Consider the following 27,177-nt stretch of genomic DNA (forward strand, 5'->3'; position numbering starts at 1 on the left):
ACCTTAAGTCCACTTCTGCAAGTTACGTCAACAGACTGCTTTTCTAGAACACAGCTAGTTTTGGTTTAAATTAAACCAAATTTCAAGACGTCAGTGAAAAGCAAACAAGCAGTAAATGAGACAAAGGAAACACACTTACTCTTCCACATGTATTGGCACCTGGAGTACAGGATCTGCATAAACAGAACAAGGAAAAGTCATAGTACTGGCAATTCAACTCCTTGAACTCACTAAACTCAAGACTGTGTCAGACTTGCAACAACTTGCTCCTTTTTGAGAGGCTGATGCACCAAGTTTGACAGAGCAGCAGCCTCAATAACCTCCTGTTTGGCTGTGAAAGCTAGGTTTGTAAAAAGTAAAAGTCTGAAGCACCAGAGTTTTAAACCTTACAAAGATCTGCCTTCGCTTGGTTTTAAGCAAAGGCACACTACTGCTCCCCAGCTATCCATGGGAGGGAATTGGAGAAGGCAGCAGTACTATCTTTCGTGTTATCTTTATTTCTCACTTGCACAGAGCATGCAGAGTATGTCAGAACTGCCTAGATAGGTGCAAATAAAAGCTCTTACTTCCAATACGTGTGTGTCATATCTGGGCACTGACTGCTCAGCAGAATGCTGATCGTAATTTGCAGCAACTGCTGTCACTGTACAGGCTTCAAAAATCAATTTTATTTAAAAACATGCTACAGCTAATGGATGTTTGCAGAAACTGTAAGAACAGAGAAAGAACAATGTGCATCTTTATATTTTCATACAAGAGGGCCAACCTAGTCCTTTTCAATCTGTATTTTATGATCTTTTGCTACTTTGCATCTCTAATCAGGCAGGAAAGCACATGCTTCTTGGGCAACATAACATTTAATTTCAACTGCAACATATAAACTGAAGGCCTGGTTCTACGCCCACCAAAATCAGTGGGAACACTGCCAAAGACTTCAGAGCACGACTCTGACCAAAGTCAGAAAAACTTAGTTCCACTTCCTATTCCAGGTGAAAACTTCTGTGATTAGCATGTCATTGAAAAGAAAAACAGACATGTGCCAAGGACGATACAAAATTATTTTAAAACTGTTTTTTTTTCACTTAAATGATCTTTCCAATAAAATTTCTCCAAGCACCCATACTGCAAAAAAATCACGAAATTTGGAAACCATCTCACAGCAGTGGTGAATTATCAGAATCACAGTTTAGCTTTCATCAACTAAAGGAAGTTAGGAAATCAAAATCGATAGTGCTAAGTCTAAATCCTCACATATCAGAAAGTAAATTAAGAATAATCGTTTCATGGTCACGTAATGTGAGTTGGCCTGGAAATGACTATTTGAAGTCTCAAAAAATCCTGAATCACAGAATTTTCATTAATAGTGCCAAAAATACAAAAGTTCCTCAGTTTGCAAGACATACTCTAGATTTGCAAGATGAATATGCTCATTTATAAGTATATTGGGAGAAAGCAACTCAGAAGTTAAGAGAACACAAGACATCTTTGCTTCCGCAGGGAAAAAACAAGCATTTCACTAGACTAAATCTGAGTAAGAAAAACAGATTAAAGATGACCAAGCAAACAAATACTATTTTTTCTCTCTCCACACAAAACAACATGATGCAAGAGGAAGGAAATAAGAACAGGAACAATGATGTTATGAGAGTCTCTGATTGGGAAACTGGCACAGATTCTGGGCAGCTTGAGTGTACTGCAAAATTTGAAGAGCTAAGCAAGACAAGAAGAAATTCATGATTCTTTATATGGGTCTTACAAAGTCTACACCACTCTGCAATACATTGCGCCACACAAACTGCTGGGTTTGATGATAATGGCCTAGTAGCATCTCCTTCCATTTTTTTTTACAAATTAAAAAAAAAAAAAAAACTAAACAGATCTGTAATCTCTAGCAACAATGCAGCTCAAAACAGCAGTCACAAGAAGTTGCACAAGTAATATCAGAGACAGAAAAAAGCACAATACGAGGAATAACAATAGAGCTATATTTATTTTCATCCATTTTTTACACAGTAAATATTTTCAGAGCAGCTTTGTTCAAAAGATAACTAAATATATATGTTTTTTCTTTTTAAGCCTAGAAACAATGTTCTAAATATATTTCCTCAGAGTTGTCAGGATAAACTACTCAAAAGCACATAGGAACAACCCAATTAACTGCAGAGAGGGCAGTGCTCTCTTCCAGCACTGAATACTTGCAGCAAGCAGACTTGTCAGGTTGCATGCTTCATCTACCCCCTCATCACTCTCTTGCTATTCACCACTGGACTGGCATCTCCTGCTTAACAAAACCAGCCTCAGATGCACACTTCCTCTGCGGCAGAACCAATTCTGTCTGTCGCAGTGACCCTGCAGCCCTGGTAAGTCCTGTGCGCCAGCACTGGGCAGGGGCCAGGAAGAAACCCGCTGGACAGCACAGACCCCCCACCAGCTGCTGCAGACGTTGGGCCACTTCCTCTAATGACATGACCAAAAAGAAGAAGCAGGAACAGCCAAATCATGTTATCTTATACTTGGAGCCTCACATAAGGCAGCAAAGAGTTGAGATGTCTGAAGGAGGCCACAAAAGTGACATAATTTAGCTGCTACTCTTAGTCTTAGGCACTGACATGTAGTCACAGAAGACAGATAGCAAGACTACCTGTCTTGAGGAAATCATCTCTGAATGATGAATTATCAGCATTACCACTGTGAACTGATGTAAGATGGGGATGATATATAAGCGTAGAACTCCACGTTATATCAAAAACACCATTTAATTTATCAAGAACCCAAATGCACATCAACAGGCTTTGAGATTAATTATTATTCAAACAAAGGAGGATTCACAGTTATGTATCTCTACAGAATACACTATTTAGTCAGACCTTTATTCCACTGAACAACATCAAGCAATTCAATTCCAGCCTTGTGTGAAGAAACTGGCCTCAATATATGTTGGAAGGGGAGAAAAAAAATTTACAGTTGTTTATACGCTAATTATTTCTGAGTGTTTGCTTCAAGTATTCTGTGAGCTTTAGGATATCTAATGTAACACAAACAGTGACTTACAAAATCATCTCTCCATTACTAAAGAAATGCAAGAAAGAGAAAATGCATGTGAAGGCTTGAACTACTAAGAGTAAATGGACATTGTCAGATAAAGTTTAAATACTCAAAGTATCCATGAGTCTAGGTGAAACAAGCTGAAGAAGCAAGAGACATTAAAGACCACAGGCTAAAGTTTTTAGAATCATAAATGCCTCATGGAAAGGAAAACCTCCAAGTGCTGGGAAAGAGCAGCATCATAAATCAGCAGAAAATGGCACCTGCCTCAGTTAAGGTAAGATTTAATGCAAATGCTACAAGCGTTGCTAAAGGCAAAAGCCAAATAAACTTTACAAGTCTCTTGATGAACTCATTACATACAGAGTTTCTCATGTGGTAAAAAATAAACTGCCAGTGGTGATTTGGACTATTGCTAGACAACAACAGTTTTTACCCACAGCACTTGAGCAACTTTATCTATCTAACTACAAACATCTTGTCCTCAAATGATCGTTGGTGATAACAAAGCTGCGTAACTTGTTTTTTAAGTGGTAACTGAGTACATACTTTCTTCTTCTTCTTCTTTTTTTTTTTTTTTTTTTTTTTTTTTAAGTATAATGCAGATTTTCTTAAATACCGCTTTCTAGTCAGTCTAGGCAAGGCATAAGATAATTTCAAACTATGCTTATAAACTTCTAAATGTATTTTAATAGAAGGCCTGACTATTATCTGAATTAAATGGGTAAGGGAAGTTGTTATATGAAATTACAACAAAAAATTCGTACTGTCTGAATCAAGTTCCAAATTTTCCAACTGAACACTTTACTGATATAACACAACATGTATTCAGGACAGAATACAATTTCCTCAAACATATTAAAATTTCAGGGTTTTTTTAAAGAATGTGCAGGAAAACCTTAACATCTGCAGGAAGTATCTAAAGATAAGTTATGTTTTCTCGCAACTGACCCTGGTTTGCCCATGACATTTGCAGTAGAGTCTGGCTTGTAATGCTTCCCTGTAACTCCCTCTCTGCCCCCAACACAGAATGAATAAATGCACAGCATTTCTGGACTAATAGCTTGAATTCAATTCATTTTCTGAGACTGGGCAATCTACTTTTATAAAAGCAAGTGCTCTACTCTGCTCACTGCTGTCTCAAAGGTCTGAAAAGTGCCCTATTATTTTATCAACCACCTAACACCATAAAAGTGAAAGAAAACACATGTATATGCAACATGCACTTGCTTAAGTTTTTTTCCCATAAGCCCACGTTTCTGAAAGCTCTTGGAAAAATGTTATAGTAACCATGTATTCTACGCTTTATTAAACAATGCCAGCAATCCTATGAAAGTCATGAGTTCCCTTCCAAAAAACAAAAATCTGTTACTGAGCTATTCAGTGGGTGCCTTGCAGAAGCATCATGACTATGACAAAGTTCATGAACTCCCTTTTGTTAGCATCACGTCTTCAATACTAAGGAAAAGAGTGCTTTATCAGAAGTGAAAAATCCTGCTTTTACTTGTTTTGTCAGTAACTGAAATTTGATTTAGTAACAATGATAAGGAAGAGGTAGAAAGACCAAATTAAGATGTTATTATGAAGTAGCAGGAAATGTTTGTGTTACTTACTGGCACAATAACCAAAACACTGATAATAAAGATGGTTTCCTGCAACAGTAAGTGTTGTATATGAACTATTAGAAAGCATTTAGTATCAAACATACAACTCCGATTCATTTCCAAGCAAGAGGCTATTCCTACTGAGTGAATGCAAACTCGCAGAGGAGTAGATTTTCTAAAGTTAAAGTAACTCTTCTTTTACTACTAATACCACATGGAAAGACTAGCTGTGGAAAGCCACTTCTCTACATTCTTAGCTACTGAGACGAAGCATATTTTCTAATTTTCTTAACACTTTCATTATCTTGAACTAAGGTTGTAGCTCTGCAAAGATACTTTAAAGACAATGAACTCTTCTTATTCACTTTCATGTGGTTTGGGACTTATTCCAACTTTATTTCAAAGTTTGTTTTGAAATAAGAACTCATTCTGAGATAAAAAGAGGGCCTTGTGAGTTTAATTCACTGTTGCCAGGTCTTATAATAGCCCTAAGATGTTTAAATGCAGTCTAATAAAAGAATGCAGTGAGTCTTCTTATAACAGAGGTCACCTTCTCTACCACAATGAGTCAACTGGAAAAGGTTCTTACAAAACTCAAAGGGCTGAGGTCTTATCTTCTCTTTAACAGCTCAACGCTCAAGTGTTAACATGCTGAGACTAGAATCACATAATCCTGCTTTCAAAACTTCCCTGAACTGCAGTTCCCTGTCATTAGGCAAGTCATTTCAATAGGCCTGATCTGTTCCAATACCAACAACAAGGATGATAACTAATTAACCAAGCAATACTACATATTGGAACAAAAACTTCATAGGGAAAATGTCACCAGGAAAAAAACCCCAGTACATAAATACATTTGCCTCTCTCTTAGGCTTCCATTCCCTGTATCAGAGAAAAAGTCAATTTCTTGAGATTTCCTATATAAAGGTTTTGGTATGATATCTTGTCCAAAAGCATTCTGATATCTAGACTAAGAAAACATAGCTGTCAAGCAACTTACGGAGTTTGGGGTTGTGAGTGAGGAAGAAGGACATCATCCTGTAAATATCTCCAGTGCTTGATGGAAAATTTAGTTTTTGACAGGTACTTCCATGGGTTTCCTATTTATTTTTCCTGCAGTCTCCCCTGGGACAGAGTATGGAAACTATTCTTACATAAAAATCCTATAAATGAATACACATTAGCTTCAGTTTCTGATCTGGTAATGTATGTGTGTGTAAATAAGCACATGTGTGTATAGATACACACTCTATTAGTAAAATTATTGCCACTGATACTCTTTGACTGTTGCAAAGCAAATTAATACCCAACAAGCACAGGCAGTAGAATAAAACTACCATTAAAAAGACCGATGCATTTCCTTGTCATTGTAGTACTTCAAAATCACTGTTCTATAAGAATTTAAGAGCTTCCATTTTTACAACTTAATAAAAAAGATCTGTACAATAACTGTGACTGAAAAAGAATGAAAAGAATATTGATTCTAGATTCTAAAGATTTATTCTAGAACTTTAGGAGCTTATTCACAACACAGGAGTAGTTATAAATCTGTTAACATAATGGATGTCCAGTAGTTTAGTCAATTAATTAGGGTCAGTTACGCTTCACTAAAATTAAGATTTTGACCTGGCAGCAAGCAGATGTCCCAAAACAGCTTTTTTTGCATCATGACCAGAAAATACCTGCACCTGTATCATTTGCTTTTGAGTGGGCAGACGCATATGACATATTTTAGATTATTCTGAAATAATTCTAACCCATATTTTGCACACAGATATGCAACAAAGATACACATGCAATTTTTGAAAATATAATCTTAATACTAAATATAATCATTTTGCTCTTTGAATCTTCTCCCTATTTCACAACCATATGATCAGATCTGCCCTTTGACCAAACAAGTCTTTTTTAAATGCACAAGACAAGAGTTTCACATTTTCATCATTGTAATGTGCCTTTGGGTAGAAGACACAAAAACAAGGACTGAAAAGGAGAAGTGGGAGATGCTGAAAGAGCAAATGAACAAGTTGCTGCCACAGTGGAATGAGCTGGAAAAAACGGTTTCCTGACCTGAGGCCCTACCATAAGAGTTGGACTAACGGGCCAATTTAAATTCATGTCATCCTAGCCAACTGTTGCAACTACAGTAAGTCAGTTCAGAGATACAGATCCACCAACCTCTGGAGTTTGCTGAAAAGAGGATGGTTCTACAGTCCTTTTGTTCCGAGTCCTTATCAGTTTACAAAAATACTTCCTCCTGGCTGGGAATAATCATTGTTATTGGAGAAAGACCTATAGATCTTCAATTGGCCCTTTCATAATTTACATATTGGATAGTGTTAATAGAGGCAGTCCTGATATGTTTGCCTTACCATGCCTAGCCCACTGAAATCCACAGGCCATGAGTAAGGTATCAGAAATCAAAATCTTTTAAATCAATTTATGTGGGCCACAGTTTTTCCATTGTTACAGAGAACTGAAGATCATAACAAAATTTCTGCTGGCTGTAAACCTAGCTTGAAATCTGTTAAATGTCCTTCTGGTAAATTACTTTGAAACAGTTCTGAGGGGAAAAGTTTTTAAGGAGGAAGTGAATGAAAAGAAAGAGATCAGTTTGGACAATACAGAAGACTACACAGGAATGACTGGCAGAAGAACAAAGCAATGCTCTGCCCAAGATCACCATCTGCAACACTCCATTCTTGAAGTTCAATATGCTGTTCATTAATTTAAGCTTTTGGCTTAACCAAGAAGTACAGGATGACTTTTGCAAAAATGCGAGGGAACAAGGCAGACAAAATCACATTCTTAAAAACTCTCATTGAAATCAGAATTGCAAATATGAAGGCTGACATTAAGCAAAAACCATTCTCCAGATTCAGTCTTGCCAACTGGTTTCCATCACCATCTCTATCACTGTCAGGTTTCTAACCTGCAATAGCATGTAACAAGCCTGAAGTGTTGTATCCCTGCACCTTTAAAAAAGGAAATGAGAGAAGTTCCATTTCCAGCGATTCTGGGGAGGAAGAGATTTCAACCTAGGTAGTCTCACTGATTAGCCACATCAGATGCTGTATGTATATACAGATTTTGCTCACATGGAGGAAGACATGATAGATAACAGATCAAAAGTAAAAGAGCTGAACTTCCTTCAAGATGACTCAGATATTGCAGACCTCAAACCTGCACAGTGTCCTGTTTTTATTACACTCTTAACCCCATTTAAATGGTCTGTGTTTGAATGCCAGCATCTACCCACATAACTCAAACAGCATTAAACTGCTGCAAAAAGACAGCTGTCAGCCTTGAGGAGGCTGAGTACCTTGCTAGCTGCAAGAGCAGAAAATGAGGGAGCCCATCACACTGTCACTCAGAACTGACAACTCCTTTTATTGATCAGAGATGGCACTCAGAGCCTTATTTAGTCTCCGATCTTGAATGAGTGTCACAGCCTGGAGCCTTTCCATACCGTGGGTTTTTCTGGGGCCAGAGCAGGAGCAAAGGTCTCTTTCAGAAAAAGCTTTGGAGGAGGGAACATGGGTTCTTTCTATTAACTTGACAATCATACTCCAGCTTTCCAAAGCCTAGGGAATGAGCAGCATGAGTCACCTGGCCACTCAAAAACCCTGAGAAATGCCAGATATGACCCACAGAAGCCAACAGGAAATGAAGGTACTGAGCACCCTCAACAAATGGGCCCTGGATCTCCCTACAAATAACTGCAAGGAATGCAGTTTTATTTCTGAACTACTGGAGAGTCCCATTACTAACTGCCCCAGGTTTTTTGCCTGCTTTATGGGGACAGACGAGCACAAGTATTTAGACGACCTTTCTTGGCAGCAGTACATGAAGGCAGGAAACCCAAACATATTATTGTGGTGATAACCACTGGCTCATTTACTCTGCATACCTAGAGATAAGTTTCAGTGCTAAATTAAAACAAACCTTAAATGGCAAGATTTTCATGTTTGTGTAAGTGCTGCCTGATAATGAACACTACCTGGGTTTTTCTCCCAACTAAAATAAAACATATATGAATTGCCCTTTGTTAAGCAGCCCTAGCTGCTTAAGTGAATAATAAAACCTTCTCTCACTAATGAATGCCTTTGCAGCACTCCAGGCGACCTTCAGAACTTCTCAAATCACGTGAACTACAACATACGGTTTATTGTCTCATATTCAGGGTAAAATGGCACCTGCAAAAACACTGCTTGTAGTACATGCAACTTCCCACTGGATACCTCTCTGTAACAATACAAGCATAATATTAACAGACTGCAGAGAACAACTGTGTTTATACACTAATATTAATACTGAATTCTGCGCCATTAAATCTCTCCAGGGATTCAACACAGCAAGATGGTAAGGACTTCATGGCCAATTAGCCTCCCAGTACTGTCACATCTTCACTCGGGATTCCCCGCCCACCAACAAATAAAGTTTCACAAAAATAATTAAACCCCTTCAATTTCCAAATTTGTTCTCCAGCTTATATATGTACACGCCCTTGTTCAGTGTACAGTTAACTAAGCTCATAAAGCATCTTGCAACAATGACAACTCTGACTGTAATTTTTTGAGTTTTGTGTGATTTTCTATTACACAAATAAAATTAATGAGCTTTCAAAAAGCAGCTGAACATACCTCATGTAGATAGGACGAAGAATAATACATAGTTAGTGACACAGGAGAAGTCCTATAAAACTAGATTATCCAGTCTGGCAGTTCTAATGTATCAACAATAGAGTTTTGCAACAATTTTTTTTCAAACAAGGGAAGTTCCTTGTGCAATAGACTTTGACCAAGATCCTTTTCATTACCTAAGTGCCTCCATTTCTACCCAAAGAAACCTTTTGCCACTTACTAAGTCTGTTTGCAAATAAATGTCAGTTATGATACTGTGTTCATATGCTTCAAGGATAGGGCCATGTAGCATATGTTCATATCTGCTAAAGGACAAGCAAAAACCGGTGAAAACTTCTCTTAACATTGTTATAGTCCATACTGACAGTAAAGGAGGAGGCTGTTATTTTTCTTTTTTTGTGTTAATTTCTTTTTTTTTTATTATTCAAGTCTGTTCAGGGAAAGGAGAGATCTAAATTTAAAGAGGAGACAGAAAAGGGAGAAAATGTAACCACACTCATTAACCAGGATATCCTTGCAAGGAAGTACTTGCTCACCCCTTTTTACTCCATGAGGAGTAAAGGAACTCTTAGCTCCTTTAACTTTTTGTCTGGTAGGATTTCATTTCAATATGAATGGCTTCAGAAATAAGAACAACTGGTTTGTACTGCAAACATCAGATAGACACAGTCCATTTCCCACCAACTCAGTTCACCTACTAAACTGGTATCAGGTTTAAAAATAGAGGACAGAATGATGCAATCACTGTGACTCCATTCCATTTGACCTGCTTTCTAATATAATTCCAGAAGTGAGCAGGAAGTGCTGCTATCACATCTACTATATGTAATCAGAGTCCCACTAAAACAAATTTGTATTAAATGCCACATTTTTCATGAAGACAGAAAGAGCTATCTCTGCTGATGGCTAATTAAAATTACAAAGTCACCTCCAGTCACTGAATATTAAACTTCATACATAATTGTAGTTCTTTTATTTAAAAATCTGTGCCATTCCTAGACATCTATCTCAGAAAAGACGTGAGATTTGCACAATATCCATTGCACAGTGAAGGAAGGGTATTCTAGAGATAAAATCATGCTTCTGCAAACCCTTTGCCACCAGTTCCACCAGATGACACTTCCATTTCACATCTATCTGTTCTATGCAGGTTTATATTGCATTCATTCCCACAAAACATGACCTACTTATCCAATCATATGAAGAGAAAAAAAATTCTCAGGTAGTCACAGAATCACAGAACAGCTTGGGTTGGAACGGACCTCTGGAGATCATGTGGTCCAATCCCCTGCTCAGACAGGGTCACCTAGAGCAGGTCGCTCAGGACCATGCCCAGTCAGGCACTGAATATCCCCAAAGACGGAGACTTCACAATTGCTCTGGGCAACCATTCCACTGCTCAACCCCTCCTCACAGTAAAGAAGTGTTTTCTTGTGTTCATGTGGAATAGTCAGAACCTTACCTGTAATAACCACTATCTGCAAAGAAAGCATACCGCAACCAGGCAGTATTTAGAGATTTAGCCAAAATAATTAACAAAATAATTACATATAAAACTACAGCTTAAAAATTTGGGGGGGGGGGGGGAATCATAAATCTGAAAAAAGACCAGCAAATGAAAAAATGAAGACAAACATGACTCCAGAAACGCTGTAGCTAAATTCAGAGTCTGGAGCAAGAGCAAAAATAAGGGGAAAAAAAAGTTATTTACCAGGTTCTACAACAGTGTGAATTACCAATTGATTTGATGGCTATTAATGTGACTGTGTAGAGGACATAAGGACATCTCCTACTCACCTTCTTTTAAAGTCCACTTGATTGCACCCGTCCTCTTGCTGACAGCATGCAAGCTTCCATCAAGAGTTGAAACAAACAACAGTGTTTCTGGCACAGTTACCGAGCTGGTGTTCTGGAAAAGAAAAAAATCATATACTGAATGTCATTATTTACTGTATATTTTACTCAAAACTGTCACACAGTCTAGAACATCATGCTTCTTTTTAATGACACAGATGGGCCAACTTTCTTGTCCCTTTGAATTCAGTCAATTTTTTGCTGTGACTTTCCATGGGACTGCTTACCGTGCCCCTAGTTCCCCTAGAGGCAAAGTGGGAGATGCTTTAAGTTAATAACCTATCTATGACTTGGCCTCCATGTTCAGTTTTATATCAAAGGCTTCCTGCACTCAAAGAGTTGGGAGAAACCAGAGATAGCCTTCATCTAGGAAAGAACTGATACAAAGGTAGTCACAGTAAGGAACTTAAAAGCAGCTCAGAGAACAGAAGTGCTAACAACAGAACCACACTATGAACAAGTTAATAGAACGTACTTCTGTCAAGGTTTACCCCCTAAAAGATGAAAAGACACTAGCTGGGTAAAAGGTGGCTAAGCAAAAAAGGAAGGTGATCAATATTCTATGGGGCTGACTGTAGCTGAGAGACAGGCTGGAGTTGCCAACATGTAGACTCTCTCTGAGCAAGGACCAAACACTTTGGGTAGGAGCAGTTTAAAGATTAGAGAAGATCCATATTGTTAGGGCTCTTAATTGTGTTATTTTATCCCATGTCTCTCAATACAGTATTTCTGCTGTAGATAATAAATTAACACTGTTTAAGAAGGTCCACATGTATTAACACATTCAGAGACAGCCCCTAAAAGCAGTCAACTGCAGGATTCAAACCTCAGTTTCACACTCTAATCATGCTGCTGGTGGGGAAACCTCTCCGCATTTGTGCATATGCACAGAGCTGTTTGCTACCTGCTGTTGTTTCTATAGCACAAGCAGCTTTTGAGCCTGGCTATTGCAGAGTATGCAATTCTGTCAAAAGGGAATCATACAACAGCAAGGACTCAGAACTATGCAGCTATCATTGGAACAGTGACACTAAGTCCAAGGTGTTTCATTACACAAAGCAAAAAAAAAAGTTAATTTAGTCTCTTTTCTCTGCCTGTCTAGTACAAAAAGATCCCATACACTCTTGCAGTCAACCATTTCCATTTACCAAGTCTCAAAGTATCACTCAAATAACTTTTCATTTGTAGACTATATCTGCACTGCTCATCTGCTTGCCACCTGCCATGTTTAGAAAGTTTCACAGTTAAATATAACTTTTAACCTACCACAGTTGAAGAAACGAAAGTATGTGTGTTTTACATAATTAATAGTGTCTTAAATGACTGATTTTTTTTTTAAAGTAATTAACAGTCATGTTAGATTATTGCAAAGCAAAACACAAAATTGCCAAATTAAAAAGCATGGATATAGGAGTAATTGCTTCTTTGGAAAACTGTATGATTTCAGTACTTCTCTGGCATTTGACTCTTTTAGATAATATATAAAGCTAAAAGAACAATATAATAAAGTAATAACTAGTCAACTTGTAGGTACAATCTACAAACAGCATATACCTTTCTTTCCAGCCATAACAAATACAGCTAGAGCAGACAACTCTAAAAGACACAGCATAGATAAAATACAAGTATAAATCAATGATACACAAATCATAGATCACAAAGAAACACTGGTGGTGAAGAAAAAAAGGAGATATATCTTAACGCATAACCACAACTTTTATTATTTAACATAGCTAAATTATGTGGGCTAATGTTCATATGGAAGGCATGTACACTTCAACAAAATATTTCCAGCCAAATCAGGAAACAAACTTTGCAATGTTTGTTCAAACAGGAATAATGAGTAACAGTTCCTCCCATGCTGGCCTGTAATATATGGAGCTAGAGATGTCACTAAGCAGAACTGAACTCAGGGATATCTTTCCAGCCTACTGACCTGATCTGTACATAAGAACAAAGAGAAGCTGTATTTTAGGGTTATAATTTCTCATTCATTTGTTAATTATTATTGCTTTCAGTAAAGCAAACTACTGTAGCCACTATACCTAAGTAATTCTTAAGAATTTTGCCCTCAGTCTTTCTGTACATAAACTCCCCAAAAAACTTAGGTTGGTGTAGTTGACTGAAAACCATTTAGTCCAACTTCCCCTCTCCCTTAAGCTTTTAACAGGCCAGACCCACTGATTCTGCAACCAGAAGAGGAAGACACAACCCACACCCCATTTTCACATCCATTTGGAGCTAAAAGCCATCAAATTATGAATCTCAATCTGCCTCCCAATGAAGATTAACTTCTATATCTACCATTGCCTATCCGCCTGCATAAAATTATTGAACAAAAACAAGAAAGGAAGGTCGGGGTTGCATTCTAGACATCTTTATGGCTGCTTTTATAGCTTCTTTGCAAATATAGAAGTGCTTCCTGTAAAAAAGTTAAATAATGTAAGAATTACAGTAACTAAACTGGCTGACCTGGGACACTAATGAGCAGTCACTAATTGAGCAATGTCACTGATCCTCACTTCTGAAATGTTATCTCAAGTCAGACTGTGAAATTCCCTCTCTCTTATAATAGATGTGAGACAATGAACTAGAGAGGTGCTAATACAGAGTTAGAGTATTTTGTGTTTGAGTTGTGATGTGGCCTCTAAAAGACACTGGTTCAAAGAATAACAGGAACCTGAACAAAGCTGCATTTGAGCAGGTTCCATTCCCTTTGGCATGTCAAGCTGCTTTTGAGCTCAGGAAGTTACAAGAGTTTGAACAGATCTCTCCATTTGTAAGGTATTTAAGCATGAAAACACAACTCAACAGAAGATGTACAATAGGAACGACCACCAGGAAATCCTCCATATCTTTAACCATTTTCCCCATAGAATTACTTCTACTGGGGGTGACTCCAGTAATATATGCTGTTTATGATTTTATTTTCAGACTTTAAAATTCTTCTCACAACATTACTGTTAAAGTGCAGATTAATTCCAGATTCTTCCTATGGCTCTCAGAGTCTGTTATTCATAAATTAAAGACATTAAATCTTAGCATAACCATCCCTAGCTTTCTCATTTACTTTAACATTCAACAAACAACTGGGATTAACAGAACAGGGAAGCATGTATTTGTTTTTCTTTCCCATGGAATCAAATTCTCCTCTTCCCCACCCACACTAACTTACACAAAATGTCAGTTAACTTCTGTTACTCATTTTCAGTAGGGCTCAGCTTGAGGTCTAACTCACAACATTCGCCCTTAAAAAATAAAGAACATAGCCATATACTACCCAAGAGATGTCCATGCAGTTATTATTAGTCTTTCTGGTAATTCAGGTAATTAACAAAGAGCCAAAATTTCAAAATTAATTGGAAACAGTGCTGTGGTGAAAACAAGAAGCAATGGACTGTGGTCAAAATTCATTTCAAATCAACCTTTGTGCAATAATATTTTGCACTCATACCTTAATTTTCATCCGACAATCCTAACTTATCTTACAAAAAACAACTTTTTTTAACACGGATTCATGACAGGTAAGGAATTGCTACCTCCTTTACATACAAAAGGTTGAAAAGCTCATTTACGTTTAAGCTAATGCATACTTACAACACAAAAAATAATCAGTCTTTTTATTTTATGTAAGAAGTAAGATTTATTTAATTTCTTCAAGTATTACCTAAAAACATTTGTAATAAATGAAATAACTTGATAGCCTCAGTTGTATAGAGTTGTTTGCAGGGCTCTGGACTTACAAAACAACAAAAAAAACATAAACCAAGGACACTGAATAAATATTCTAGCTCTGAATTAACAACTACCTGCACAAATAAACTATGCCTGCCCACCAGAGTAACTGCATTTAATTAACCATCATCCTCAACTGCCAGATGTTGTCCAACATCATACAGGAGGTAGCTTTTTAAAGTTCATACTACATGTCTGTTCAAGTTCAAGGAAGAAATCACACTGAACCATAAAAGTTTGAACAACTTCTTATAACTAGTTTTTACCTCAGACTTTTGTCAAATACATTTCAGCTTCCTCGTACAGATGTGCGCAGATGTGCACTTTTACTGTTGCTGTGTTTACAAAAATACAAAATATTTAAGTCCTATTCCAGAGAATTTCTTTCTTTTTGCATCAGATTCACGAAGGCAGAAAACATTTTTTAGGCGTATGTAAGGTATGTTATACATCACAGGGAACACAGCAAACACCTGTTTATTCATGAAGACCTATCAACCTTAGATTTGCTTTATGAACATTTTTCAAAGACTGGAATGATATTCTATTTGCTTGATTTTGTATCCAAAAAGATACAAAAGCATTTCACCACAAAAACAGTCATTATCTAAACAGATCATTTTAGTTAACGAATACAATGAAACTGTATCTACAGTAAACACAGTAAGCTGAGTAAGAACACACAGGTGTTAAAGACAGGATGTGAAAATTACTGAAGTTGCCTAAAATTGCAGGTAGGGAATTCGATATCCAGAACGTAATGACTAGTATTGAAATTTAGATGCAAATAAAATGCAACGTAGAGCAAACCCAGGGCATCTTCCCTCAGGCTACATACAGACTAACATTGTTCTTCTAAACTACCCTTTATTCTCTGCACAAACTTTATCTTATAGAATCAGTATATCCTCCACAAAGCATTTTCACTTCCTGTCTTCTTTTGAGAAGTGAATAAAGCATGTATCATCTTCACAAAAAATACATTTTTGTGAAGGAAATCACTTTAGAGTTTATGAAAAAAAGCAGGAATGACAAATTGCAAAGCTAATAATGAGTCAATGGAACCTTCAGATTAAAAGGGAAAACCAGTGCTCACAAGAAAAGGCCTCAGCTAATGAAACCCTTCACTCCAGAGATCACAGAGAACCAGAACTGGACCGAAGACAAAACGCAATCTTTTTGCGTAATCTTCCCTTCAATGTAACAAAGCCAGAGCGGCAAGCCAGCGTGACAGCCAGGCAGACACCCAGCAAAGGCCACATAAGATATTGCAATGCATTTCTACTTCAAATATTCAAAGGCTGAAATATAAAGAAAGGAGGAGTTTAAATGTGCTGATAAATTAGCTGATAACACAGCTGTCTGTAAAACAGAATACAGAGCTTTCTCAAAGCTGGTGGTGTAACCACAGCTTCTAACATTTCCGGATATCGTGGGTACAGTAAAACAGACCTTAAATACCACTCATTAGATTCCAACCATGTAAAGGTTAGTTATCCTAATAAAACTTCTCAGAGTTTTATTGAGAAGATCTCACATTAAAACATCACACACGATATTTTGCAATATTCAACTGTTTCAACCTCTGCTACCGGTTTGTACCAATACCTACCACAGAAAGCTTCCAGGTATAGAGAACGTGATACTACTGCACACAGGCATTTCTAAATTCTGAGCTAGTTAAGGCACCTTTTTGGTGGCTTTTTATAGGTAAAGGCAACAATCAGTTGAAAAGAAAAATATATTTATCAAATGCATAAACTTAACCAAAACCTAGTATTTTATTACACTTTGTCCAAGACTCAAAACAACTAGACGCAGAAATATTAAACGGCACACAGAAGAGCTTTTGCGAGACCTGCATAAGGGAGGATACTGAAATGTCTTTCTACAAATTTACCCATTCATTCAACATATTACAATAAAATTTTCTAGTTATATTTCTGGAAAATGCACAAGTACACCACAAAATTAAAACTGATCACTTCAATTTAAGTTTCTCTGTGGCTGATGTAAAATATCCATTATTTAGATCAATGCTCATTGCCTCCAGCAACTAGTATGTACTAGAAATGCAATTCCTTACTTATGGGGGATAGCTCAAAATCAAATTATCTGCATAATCATCAAGATATTTAAACATTTACGTGCCTTAGAATCTGTTGTATCTTTACATTAAGGATATGAAGAAACTATCACAGATTCCAAGTAATTCACTTACATACATAAAATACAAGTTTATATATATTGCAACAGAAGACAGCTGAACTAGAGAGCTCATGCTTTTTAGATACACAATACCTAATACCTAATTCTGCAATAATTTCTCAACATTTTACCACAATTTATACAAAAATGTGCCTGTAAAATAACCACCATAATAATTATGGTTTGTTATCAAATATCAGTAATATATAGTATATGGAACACTAGTTCTTGTAGCTCTTTGGATTTAATGTTTTCATATTTAACATTTGAGGATCTAAAAAACTATTTGTCATGGCATCGAGGCCAGAGAAATTATGGAATTAAAAAATCAAAACTCTTATCAACATATCAGTAATCGATATTCCAGATTACTGGTATTTTACAAGATTGCTACTAGTCAGGATTGAATACAAAGTACTCGGCATGTGAAGAGTTCCTTCTGCACATTCTGCAGTCACCGGAGCATGAAAATGTCTTCTTACATCTACCCCCCAGATCACTAACAAGCTGAAAGATAGAGAAGGAAAACTGTTAACTGAAGAATCTATTCACAGCAGTTTCTTGAAAACCAGATGAACACATGGATGTTGCCCATTTTGTCTTAGTCTTAACACAGCTTTCTTCTTATGTTTTCATTCACCTCTCCATAACTGTTCAAATTTTACACCTTCTGAAGGACTCGCTTACATTTAACCATCAAAGTTGCACTGATGTGGTCATTCTGTGTCAAAGAAACCATCTTCTTCGAGTGAAAGACTGAATTTCATTAGCTTTTCCTTTACGTCTACAGTTGTATTTACATGCTAACAAAATCTATAAAATCCCATATATTCAAAATCTTTCATTCATTCATATTTTCCACAGCGTACGTATCATACAGCTGAGGTGAGCTGAGATGAGTCCATAGACTTTGCAGTGCAATATTGCTTTTTTATTTTGATAAATATCTGCACTGGTTACTTGGAGAAACAGGTAAGAAGTTAGTTTAATAGTATAAAATCGAAGTTTTCTTTATTTACACAGTATAATATGATAGACATAAAAGTGAGCAGATTATTCAAATAATCACCTATATTTCACCCAGACTGCAGAAAAAAACATTTTATCTTGATTTTATTAGTAAGTTTTAGCAGTGGCTAGAGGCTACAGTGTCATGGTTGCAAATACCAACGGGACTTTGGTAAAGCCTGGAATTATTACTATTATGAAAAATTAGGAAAGTTATGAAAACCTGTATTTACAAAGCTAAGCTTGTTTTCATTTTAGTATGAACTATGTAAGGGTCTTCTCCATCACAAAAACCATGATAATCTCAGTTCTGAGATGGACTCTATATAAACATTGCTATCCATGGATATTGTCCTCTCTGCAGGGGTGGGGGTTAAACTGCTGGGACGCAATACAAATTTCTTGAAATAGATTCCTATTTCATATTGTGATTATATTCTGAGGAGATATGATATAGAGGAATATGTCAGGATATGAATCAGCAGAGCAAAAAGAAGAACTTAATTTAGTGAACAGAGAAAAGGAGACAGAGGAAAAACCTGTTCTGGGCCTCCTTGGATTTTATCTGAAGTTGTTATAACATCCATCTTAACAACTACCTTCTTGGGAATTTAGTGAGAGCTTCCACTAGCTTGATGGTCCTTACTAATAAAAAATTTCCACCCCAATGGTAATGTTATATGGAGGATTCATAATATTTTGGGATGAGGAATGCTTTAGAACTATGTTTTTTATAACTTAATTCAAAACACCAATGTCTTAATATGCTTCAAGCGCTCACTGAGTTAAACTTTAACTGCTCTGAAGTGTTGATCGCTAATCATCTATAACAGCCTAAAATTGGGAAATAAACAGAAGGGCATTTCATAAATACTAGTAAACTCTAGCATAAGAAACTTCCCCTTACACCAGACCTAACATATCTTAAGATAAAATGATGTTTTAAAAATAAAGGTAACAAAATGACTCAAAACAATTTTGAATGACCCACAACGTCACACAGAGAAACAGAACAGAAAAAGCTGTGTAACAATTTCTGGTATGTTTGTATAACTCTACGAAACAGTTCAGTGGCAAAGATGATACCATCTTCATTCACCGCAGCATTTGAAAATTTTGTAAAGGTTAGCAGACCAATGCTCTGTTTTATTTTACTGTTTGAGAAGAAAACAGATCCCCATAGGAATAGTCTCTTCCATTAACTTAGCTACCTAAAGACAGTACTTTTGAAATGCAGGTCACTGAGTATGCACAAATCCCACTGAAGTCAGTGGAAACAGCAGACTGAGAGAAAATCAGGCCACTTAGTACCTTGAGGTTATCACTCTGTAACCTAGAAATATGTTATGCTATGGGGATGATACCACAAGGGGTTCTTAAAGAATGAATAAAGAACAGAAAAACACTTCATTTTGGCAGCGGACATATGACAGTTTATTGCTAAATCTGAGAACTGCAACTACTTTGACAGAAACGGCTTAGGACTCGATAAACAAATCACAGTGCCATGTGTCAACACTAAATCGTTTTCTCTTTTCTGAGTCCTGAATACATATATATGCACCAAACTTAATTTGTAAGACCTGATGGAAGAAGAAGGATGGACAGTTTGCTCACTGTAATTTAAATCCTCACTTCTTCATTAATGACTTGCTTACCAAACAAAAAATTTGACCAGCTATATAATCACTCAAGGAACAAATCCTGCATTTCTCACTCCATAATTAGCTTCAAAGAAATTCTGTAAATTTGCATTTGGGCATATTCCAGAAAAATTACTAGAAACCTATTAAAGCATCACCAACATCAAATACTTCCCTCCCCAAAAGAAAAGACTTATACCTTACTAGTATACTACTGGAACCACAATCTTTAAACCTGTAAGGAGGCAAAGCAAAATATTTTTAAATATTAGTGCATGCTGCAAGCAATTGGCATATTCATCACACATAGCCTATGATTCATTACACTGATTTTGTCAGCTACCCTCTAATGACATTGCCTGGCTACAGCCTAAGACTCACTATGCATAATAAAACCATGCCATGAAGAAACTCTTTGTAAAATTCAATAAACTACCGGGTGAAGTTTTTCAGTATAACTAATAATGATGTTAATATATGAAAGAAAGCTGGCAAGAAAAAATCAATTACATCTTCTTCAGAAAGTGAAATCAAATCTACAGATCTTTTGATCTTAAACTAAATTCCAGCATTTATTTGTCCGGTATTTCTCATCAACACTGTATCCCAGCTCTAGTGACTCTTCATCAACATGCCCATAAGAAGATCGAAAACCACAGTCCACTCCAACTGTCCTCTGACTTTGGTCAAACTTTCAGTGGTGCTGAACACCATAATCCCTCAGCTACTTTTTCAGGCTGAGGTCTCTCTGTGGAATCAAAACTTGTTTCAAAATTCACAAGAACACCAGCAACCAAAAAGATTAGAAGGACAAGACTAGAAGAGTGAATTTATACTCCAGGACAGAGCTGTCCATGATAATTTTAGCTACACAAGACATGTCTGTATTTCTCAAAAAAAAAAAAAAAAGACACCACCACCAATAACAAAAACTAACAAAATAACTACTATACTGAGGTATCCAGTAGATCTGCAACTCGGAACACTCCAATGTTAATGAACATAGCACTTGAAGATGTCCTCATTAAAATTTTATGCTGTCTCACCTAGATTTTCATGCCTGTCAGTTAACTGGCCAAACATCTCATGCTGAGATAAAGAACACATTAGAAGAAATGACATCCGGGTTTGACTGGGCTTTTCCCATGTCAAGAACAGCTTGCATGTGCTGCCTGCACACATGATATTGCAGAGCACTGAAACCAGTTCCACAGGCCACAGGAGGGAACAGACTAATGTTCTGAATGCCAGTTTTATCCCAGAGAGGTTCCTATTTTTGAATTGTACAGACTCCATGTTAAAAGGGAAACAGGCACCATTTGGGATGTCTAGCTGCAACACTACCCATGAAGCAAGAATAAAAGCAATTTTCTGTTATTTTTATTCCATTGCTGACAAAAATAAAGTTTTTTTTCAAAATACACAGTGCTGTAAATCAGTACTGTAAAATATTTATAGTGACTGCTTATTTACTAATTGTTCTATTACGTTTCTCATTGCTGTATCCGAGTTGTCACCCTTTTATAACATGTTCCCCTATATTGCTAGGGCACTTCCAAGAACTGTACAGTGTCACCTAAATAACAAGGGACAGTGTTTCATCATAGGAGGAAAAGACAGGAAAGGAAGTCCTTTTATGAATATTTAATATAAACTATAGGAACAAAATACTAAAGTTAGGATATAAAGTAACAAAGGGTACATTTATTTGACAAAGAAAATACACAGCAGTAGATCATCACCAGTACTCTTAAAAGAAATGCGTAGAAAGCACAAATTGTGCTAGTAACCAGGTATCTTTAAACAATCTCATGTTTTTCATGTTACCTCAATACTGAAATTGTACGCCAGACAGTCTTTTTCATGGGTATTTATTACTCAAGTGACGTTAATAGTTCCAAATAAGCTTTCCTGGTCAAATGCATTAATCACAGGTGAGATGACTGGGATTAAGTTCAAAGATCAAAAAAATATTTATGAAAAGGGACTGAAGTACAGATTTCAAGTTGGAAGCCAAGGTGAGGACTATAGCTGGCAGGGCAAAAAGATGAGGTTAAGAGCTGAGAAAAGAAACAAGGAACTCAACATCAGATAATGAGCAGAGATAGATAGCAGGGGGCAGAAGACCAGGGCTCATAATCTATAGAAAAAAGAAGAGGGGAGAGAAATCTAGGGAAAAAACAGGAGTACTGAATTCTACCAGGTCCCAAGTCTAGGCTTTTATGACTCTGCAAGAAGAAATTACACAGAATTTAGTAATGATCTGTTGATTTATAATTTTAGTATTTTAAAATACTTCTTAGTATTATTGTTATTATTTCTAAAACATGGCAGGTTGCAAATCAATGTTTTCTTTGCAAAATCTGAGCCCTATATCTAACAGGGCTCTGAACAGAACTCAGTCCAACCTTACTGACCAGATTAAGCCAAAAAACAGTAATATAAATGAAAAGCTCTGTATCTTCTTCTCTGAAGAACCTGAAAGAAAACTTTTCTGAAGTTTTATCCTTACCTAAAACTCAGTACAACCTCAGCTATCAAATAATCATAAATGGTGGAAAACAAATAGATGTTCTTACTTTGAACTGCCAGCATGGAAATCTAAAACATTAGCACTCTATTATAAAGATTTTAAGGTAATTTTTTGACAGTTTGTAATTTTTTACTTTCCTAATCAAGTAACAACACTTGAGTATGCTGCACAGCTTCACTGTGAAATGTGTTTACTTTTAAAAGGGGAGTGGAGCTATTATATTCTAGATGAAAAACAAAGCCTCCAGCTTTGCTTAACCTGAATGATAAGCCATATATTACACCAGTATTTTCAGATAACAATGAACAATCCATTATATCTGCTTAAAGAATATAGCCTAAAACCTTCCTCTGCTACACTCAGGTATAATGGAAACAATAAATACCAGATGGCCTTTTTCATTACCTCCTGAACCTGAGAATTTACAAAGGACAGCATCTTTTTTGCAGTAGAATTTTTAAAGACTTAATTTTCCATCTCAGTTCACACGTGACTAGACAGTCACACTAGACAGTCCTGATTTGAAAGAATATTGTTTAAAATTATTTTCTCCATACCAAAAGTTATCAGCCACATAAAGCCAATTTAGAAGAAAATAATCTGTTCAGCATTAAATTTGCTTTGGTCCAGTGTCACTATTCCCTCTGCTTTTATTGCCCCATGCAATACCATATGGCCAACACAGTTATTTTAAGAGGACTTGTAGTGCACTTGGTCTTTCACTTTTGAATTTAGATCTGTAGTCTCTTCTGGATACCAACGAACCAACCGTATGTACATTTAATGCATGTTGCTATCTTTACTCTGGAAACAGAATGATTAAAATGCCCTAAAGATGGGACACAGCAACCTGCCCAAGGCATGCAGCTAATCATTTCTATCTCGATATCAACACATATATTAAGGTTTTTTTCCTGGGAAAAAAAAAACTAAGTAAGTCCCCCACTTACAAGGTCACAGCCTAAGAGTCTATCAGATAAAGACAGATGACGGCATACAGTAACAAAGTGAAGGGACACAGCAAAGATCTAGTGCCTCTCGCTAGTTCCTAGATCTAGCTACATAGTTTCTTCATGCTACTTTGATCAACAGCCTTACGGAAAATTTTATTTTTTTTTACTCCGAAAATTATTATATATTTTTAAATAGAAAACGTTCGGGCAGGGTGTTGTGTGCAACAAGACGGGTAGCAGAGACACGGGTACCCAGTCGCATCAGGCTGGACGCAGGGAAGACCGTCACCGATGTGGGGACAGGCGGGTGCCAGCAGCCCACGGCAGATAAACGGCCGATTTACGGGCTTCGCCAGGGCTGCGGCGCCGCGGCGGGGAGCCAGACCCAGTCAGGAACCGCCCGCCGAGGGGCAGACGGGCCCGGCTTGCGCGGCGCCAGGCCTTCCCCGGCCCTCACCGGCCGGGAGCCCCCGCAGCTCCCGGGTGCCGCCCCACCGCCGGGCCGGGGCCCGCCTTGTCCCTGCGCTGTCCGGCCCCGGCCCCCCACCCGCGGCGCCGCTGCCCTCCCGGCCGCGCCGGGCCCGGCGGGCAGGCTGGGCCCGGCCGCGCCTCGCTTACCGCGGGCCTGGGCGACAGCAGCAGCAGCGCGCCCAGGCTGAGCAGGAGGCGGCGGAGCGGCTCCATGGCTGCGGCCCGGGGGGCTCGGCGGGCGCCGGGCCGGCTCCCCCCGCGCCTTCGCTGCCTGCCGGACGCGGCGTGTGCGGCGCTCCCGGCGCGGCGCGGCGGGGCGGGGCGGGGCCGGGCCCGGCCGTCAGCCCGGTGCGGGGCGGGCGGCCCGGCCGCGCACACTCGCCGCTCCTCGGCTTGTTGTCCTGCCAAATCCTCTCCCTTCCTGCTGCCCCTGGGTTGAAAGTCCTGCCAACCCTGCCAGGCTCAGCCTGAAGACCTTGACATTTGCAACGGGGGGGGGGGGGGGGGGGGGAGGGAACGCCAGCTCACTCGATGCTGTTTTTTTAAACACCCTGAGGGCAAATTCAGGCTTAATAAATAGTCTCCCTCTATCGTAACCCCCTTGCAGTAAAATTTCCCTATCTATTGACTTTTCACTTTTAAAGCAGGTACAGACATTCATTTGGCACAGCTCCTGTTTCGACAAAGTCACTGTGACCCTGTTGCGCCTAGCTATGCTTTAATTATAATACAAAAAGAAAGCACACGCTTCCCTGAACCATAAACCATAAACCAGGTCCAACCATCTCTGAACACACAAAAATAGGCAAAGAAATACTGAACATAATGGAACAAGTTTGGAAAAAGAGCAAATTTACACTGCTTGGCAAAGGTCTGGCTTTCAGGCGCCTATTTATATAACAAAGCTACTTTGTCCTTGTTACATACTGTTTGCTATTCAATACCAATATCCTTAATGGAGCTGCAAAGCACAATGAGTTCTGAGTATATAATATGTAAATAACAGATCAGCTCTAGCAGCTCCCTCTTTAATAGGTGTGCCTTCGATTATAAGGGCAAGAGACATAATTACAAACTAACCAGCGGATTTGAATACCTAAAACCTCCCAGAGCTACAAACCACACAGAGATTTCAGTTCTCCAAAACAGGTAGATGGTTTCTTTATGATGGTCTTAGATTTTAAGATTCGGATCATTTCAGAAAAAGCAGACCATGGCAACAACACGCACAACGAGCACACATGAATACCTACTGCATTCGTACAGAAAGTTCTCATAGGCATGTACACAGCGACAGTTAATGCAGACTACTGTGACTGTGCAAGAAGCACGTGTGCATTTTATAAGATCTAAAGGCCTCGTCTGAGAATACAGCAAAGACACTACTGATTTTGCTCTGCTGCCTTCAGCCAGTCCCCCCGAGCGCCGCGGTGGGGAGCGGTTTTGGACATCGCACGTACCAAGAGATGGCAGCATTTCTCTTCCAACTGGCCCGCGCCTTCCTGAGGAAACGACAGGAAAAGGTTGAACATTTAACTGCCACCCCCTGTTCAAATGTGAACATTGGCTGGCTAGCACTTAGCCGTTATTACCTCTTTATATATGATTTTATTGGCCGTACGCTGAGGTTTGTATTACGTTCCACTTATAAAGAGCTTCTGCGGTAGCACAAACACCGCATATGCCACTACCAAAACTACACAGCTATTTAAAACAATATTTAAAACAAATATGCCTCACGGCAGCCTTGCAGGAGGTCTGCTCAACGTCTGAAAGGCAGGGACTGAAGCAGCACGAGGGCACCCGGGTGAGGAAGGCGGCCGTTACTCCCATCCCGGGGCACCTCTCCTCAGGAAACGGGACACCATTTGCTGAGCGAGGCCGCTGTTCGCTCTGAGGAGGGCCTACGCTTTCACGTTTTTAAAATTAAGCAGTACGTACTAACAACAAGAAGATACCGTAACAACAACAGAATACCGTTCTCTCCGAATGTTACTAAAAGGCGGGTAAAGCTACCCAAACACGCCAGGGAAAACCCAGCTAACAGGGCTCTGCCACAGCGCCGCCGCCGCCTCCTCCCACCGACGCCATGTCGCGCCCTCCTCCTCAGCCACGCTGTGGAGAGCGCCCCTCCCCCCACCGCTCGGCCCGCCCTTGCCGGGTGGCCACGCCCAGCAGCACCACGTGCCCTCAGGGTCGATCCCCTATTGGGCGAGGTGGGGCGCGAGGCGGCGGCCGCGGTATAAAGCGGAGCGTGGGGAAGCCTTGGCCTTTCTGTCAGCGCGACGGGTGGAGGTGAGCGCGAGTGGCGGGCGAGCCGGGGCGGCGGGCGGGCGGGCCGGGCAGCGCTGATGCCTCTTGACACGTGTTAGACTGCTGATACGCATGAAGCAAACCCACTCCTGAGCGCCCGGGCTACTCCGGCCCCGCGGGGCGGCTGCGGCGCGAGGCGTCTGTAACTCTCCCTTCCCACCGTGTCTTACAGGCCGTGAGGCGACCGGCGGCGCTGGGACGGCGGCGGGGAGCGGCCTCGCGAATAAAGCTGTGTGCGTCCCGCAAGCGTGTGCGGCTGCTTCTTCGTGCGCCGTGCTCCCCTTCCCCTCCGCACTGCCTTTGACCCGGCGGGGCGCCCCGCCCGCGGCGCCGCTGGCCAAGCTGCAGTGCCAGAGCGAAGCGCTTGTTCATAACTGGGGCTGCTCGGACCCGCCCGGGCGGCGCTTTTAAAAGCAAGTTACAGCTCGTTCCGGCGCCGCCGTGCCCGCCTTCCCCTCCGCGCCGAGGCCGCACAAGATGGCGCCCGCCGGCGGCTGGGCCCGGAGGCGGCGGTGGCGCAGGAGCCTGGCTCTGCGGTACGGGCCCGGAGACGGTGCCCTCCCCGGAGAGAAATTAGGCCTTGAGAGTTAAGAGATGAGGGTGGTCCTAGGGTAAAAGGGCATCTGCGTTACCGAGGCTAGTAATTCATTGCCGCTTGCGGTAGGGGAAGGTGTAGCATGACTTAAACTGGCCTAGGCCCCGGCTTTGGTCCTGCTGTTTAAAAAAAAAAAAAAAGCATGTTCTTCCTGTTAATAGTAATTGTTCCAGTGAACAGCTGGTTCAGCAATAGATAGTGTGGCATAGACAAAGACATATATTGGGTTACATACAGTCAAGCAGAAGCTGTGGATGAACAGCCAGTAAATAACAAAGTGTTCTTTTAACACTTTGTGTACTATATGGGAAAACACTGTCACGATGCACTGAGCTTCTGTCCACTATAGTAGGATCTATTTGATCTAAAGCTTTAACTTTCAAAACTAGAACAGTCTTGGAATGTTAACCCCAAAGTTAGGACCATAACCATGTGGTACAACTCAGGTACAACAAAAATGAAAATCTAAAAAACCTCACTGTACACTAAGGTCATCTTAGTAAATGGCTCTTCTAAGGAAGCTTTAGAAACAACTTGTAGAAGATGGAGGCCCAGCATTACACAGAAATAAA

General features: G+C 39.4%; 1 protein-coding gene, 1 long non-coding RNA gene and 2 other non-coding genes across 7 annotated transcripts in view; 3 read left to right on the top strand and 1 right to left on the bottom strand.

Moving 5' to 3' along the window:
- Positions 1-25,244, bottom strand: part of ERN1 (endoplasmic reticulum to nucleus signaling 1) — a 43,874-nt gene extending 18,630 nt beyond the window's left edge. For 3 of the 4 annotated variants that reach the window (XM_026098917.2, XM_064522708.1, XM_064522709.1), the window contains exons 1-3: positions 25,158-25,244; positions 11,090-11,201; positions 140-173 (exon numbers count right to left, since the gene is read on the bottom strand). In XM_026098917.2, the coding sequence (XP_025954702.2) occupies positions 140-173; positions 11,090-11,201; positions 25,158-25,229 (218 nt within the window). In that variant the 5' untranslated portion in view covers positions 25,230-25,244. Of the gene's footprint in view, positions 1-139; positions 174-11,089; positions 11,202-23,844; positions 24,132-25,157 lie in introns of those variants that run through there. The other variant, XM_064522705.1, reaches the window with a different exon arrangement.
- A 709-nt stretch (positions 25,245-25,953) lies between these two features.
- On the top strand, positions 25,954-26,440 carry LOC112982613 (uncharacterized). The gene is made up of 2 exons (XR_003259013.2): positions 25,954-25,992; positions 26,183-26,440. It is a non-coding gene; the product is annotated as an uncharacterized LOC112982613 (long non-coding RNA).
- Positions 26,043-26,105, top strand: LOC112982630 (small nucleolar RNA SNORD104). Its single transcript, XR_003259018.1, has one exon. It is a non-coding gene; the product is annotated as a small nucleolar RNA SNORD104 (small nucleolar RNA).
- On the top strand, positions 26,300-26,436 carry LOC112982631 (small nucleolar RNA SNORA50). The gene has a single exon (XR_003259019.1). It is a non-coding gene; the product is annotated as a small nucleolar RNA SNORA50 (small nucleolar RNA).
- Positions 26,441-27,177: the final 737 nt, after the last annotated feature.

The sequence above is a fragment of the Dromaius novaehollandiae genome, chromosome 18 (assembly GCF_036370855.1).
Source record: "Dromaius novaehollandiae isolate bDroNov1 chromosome 18, bDroNov1.hap1, whole genome shotgun sequence".
NCBI classification, from domain to species: Eukaryota; Metazoa; Chordata; class Aves; order Casuariiformes; family Dromaiidae; genus Dromaius; species Dromaius novaehollandiae.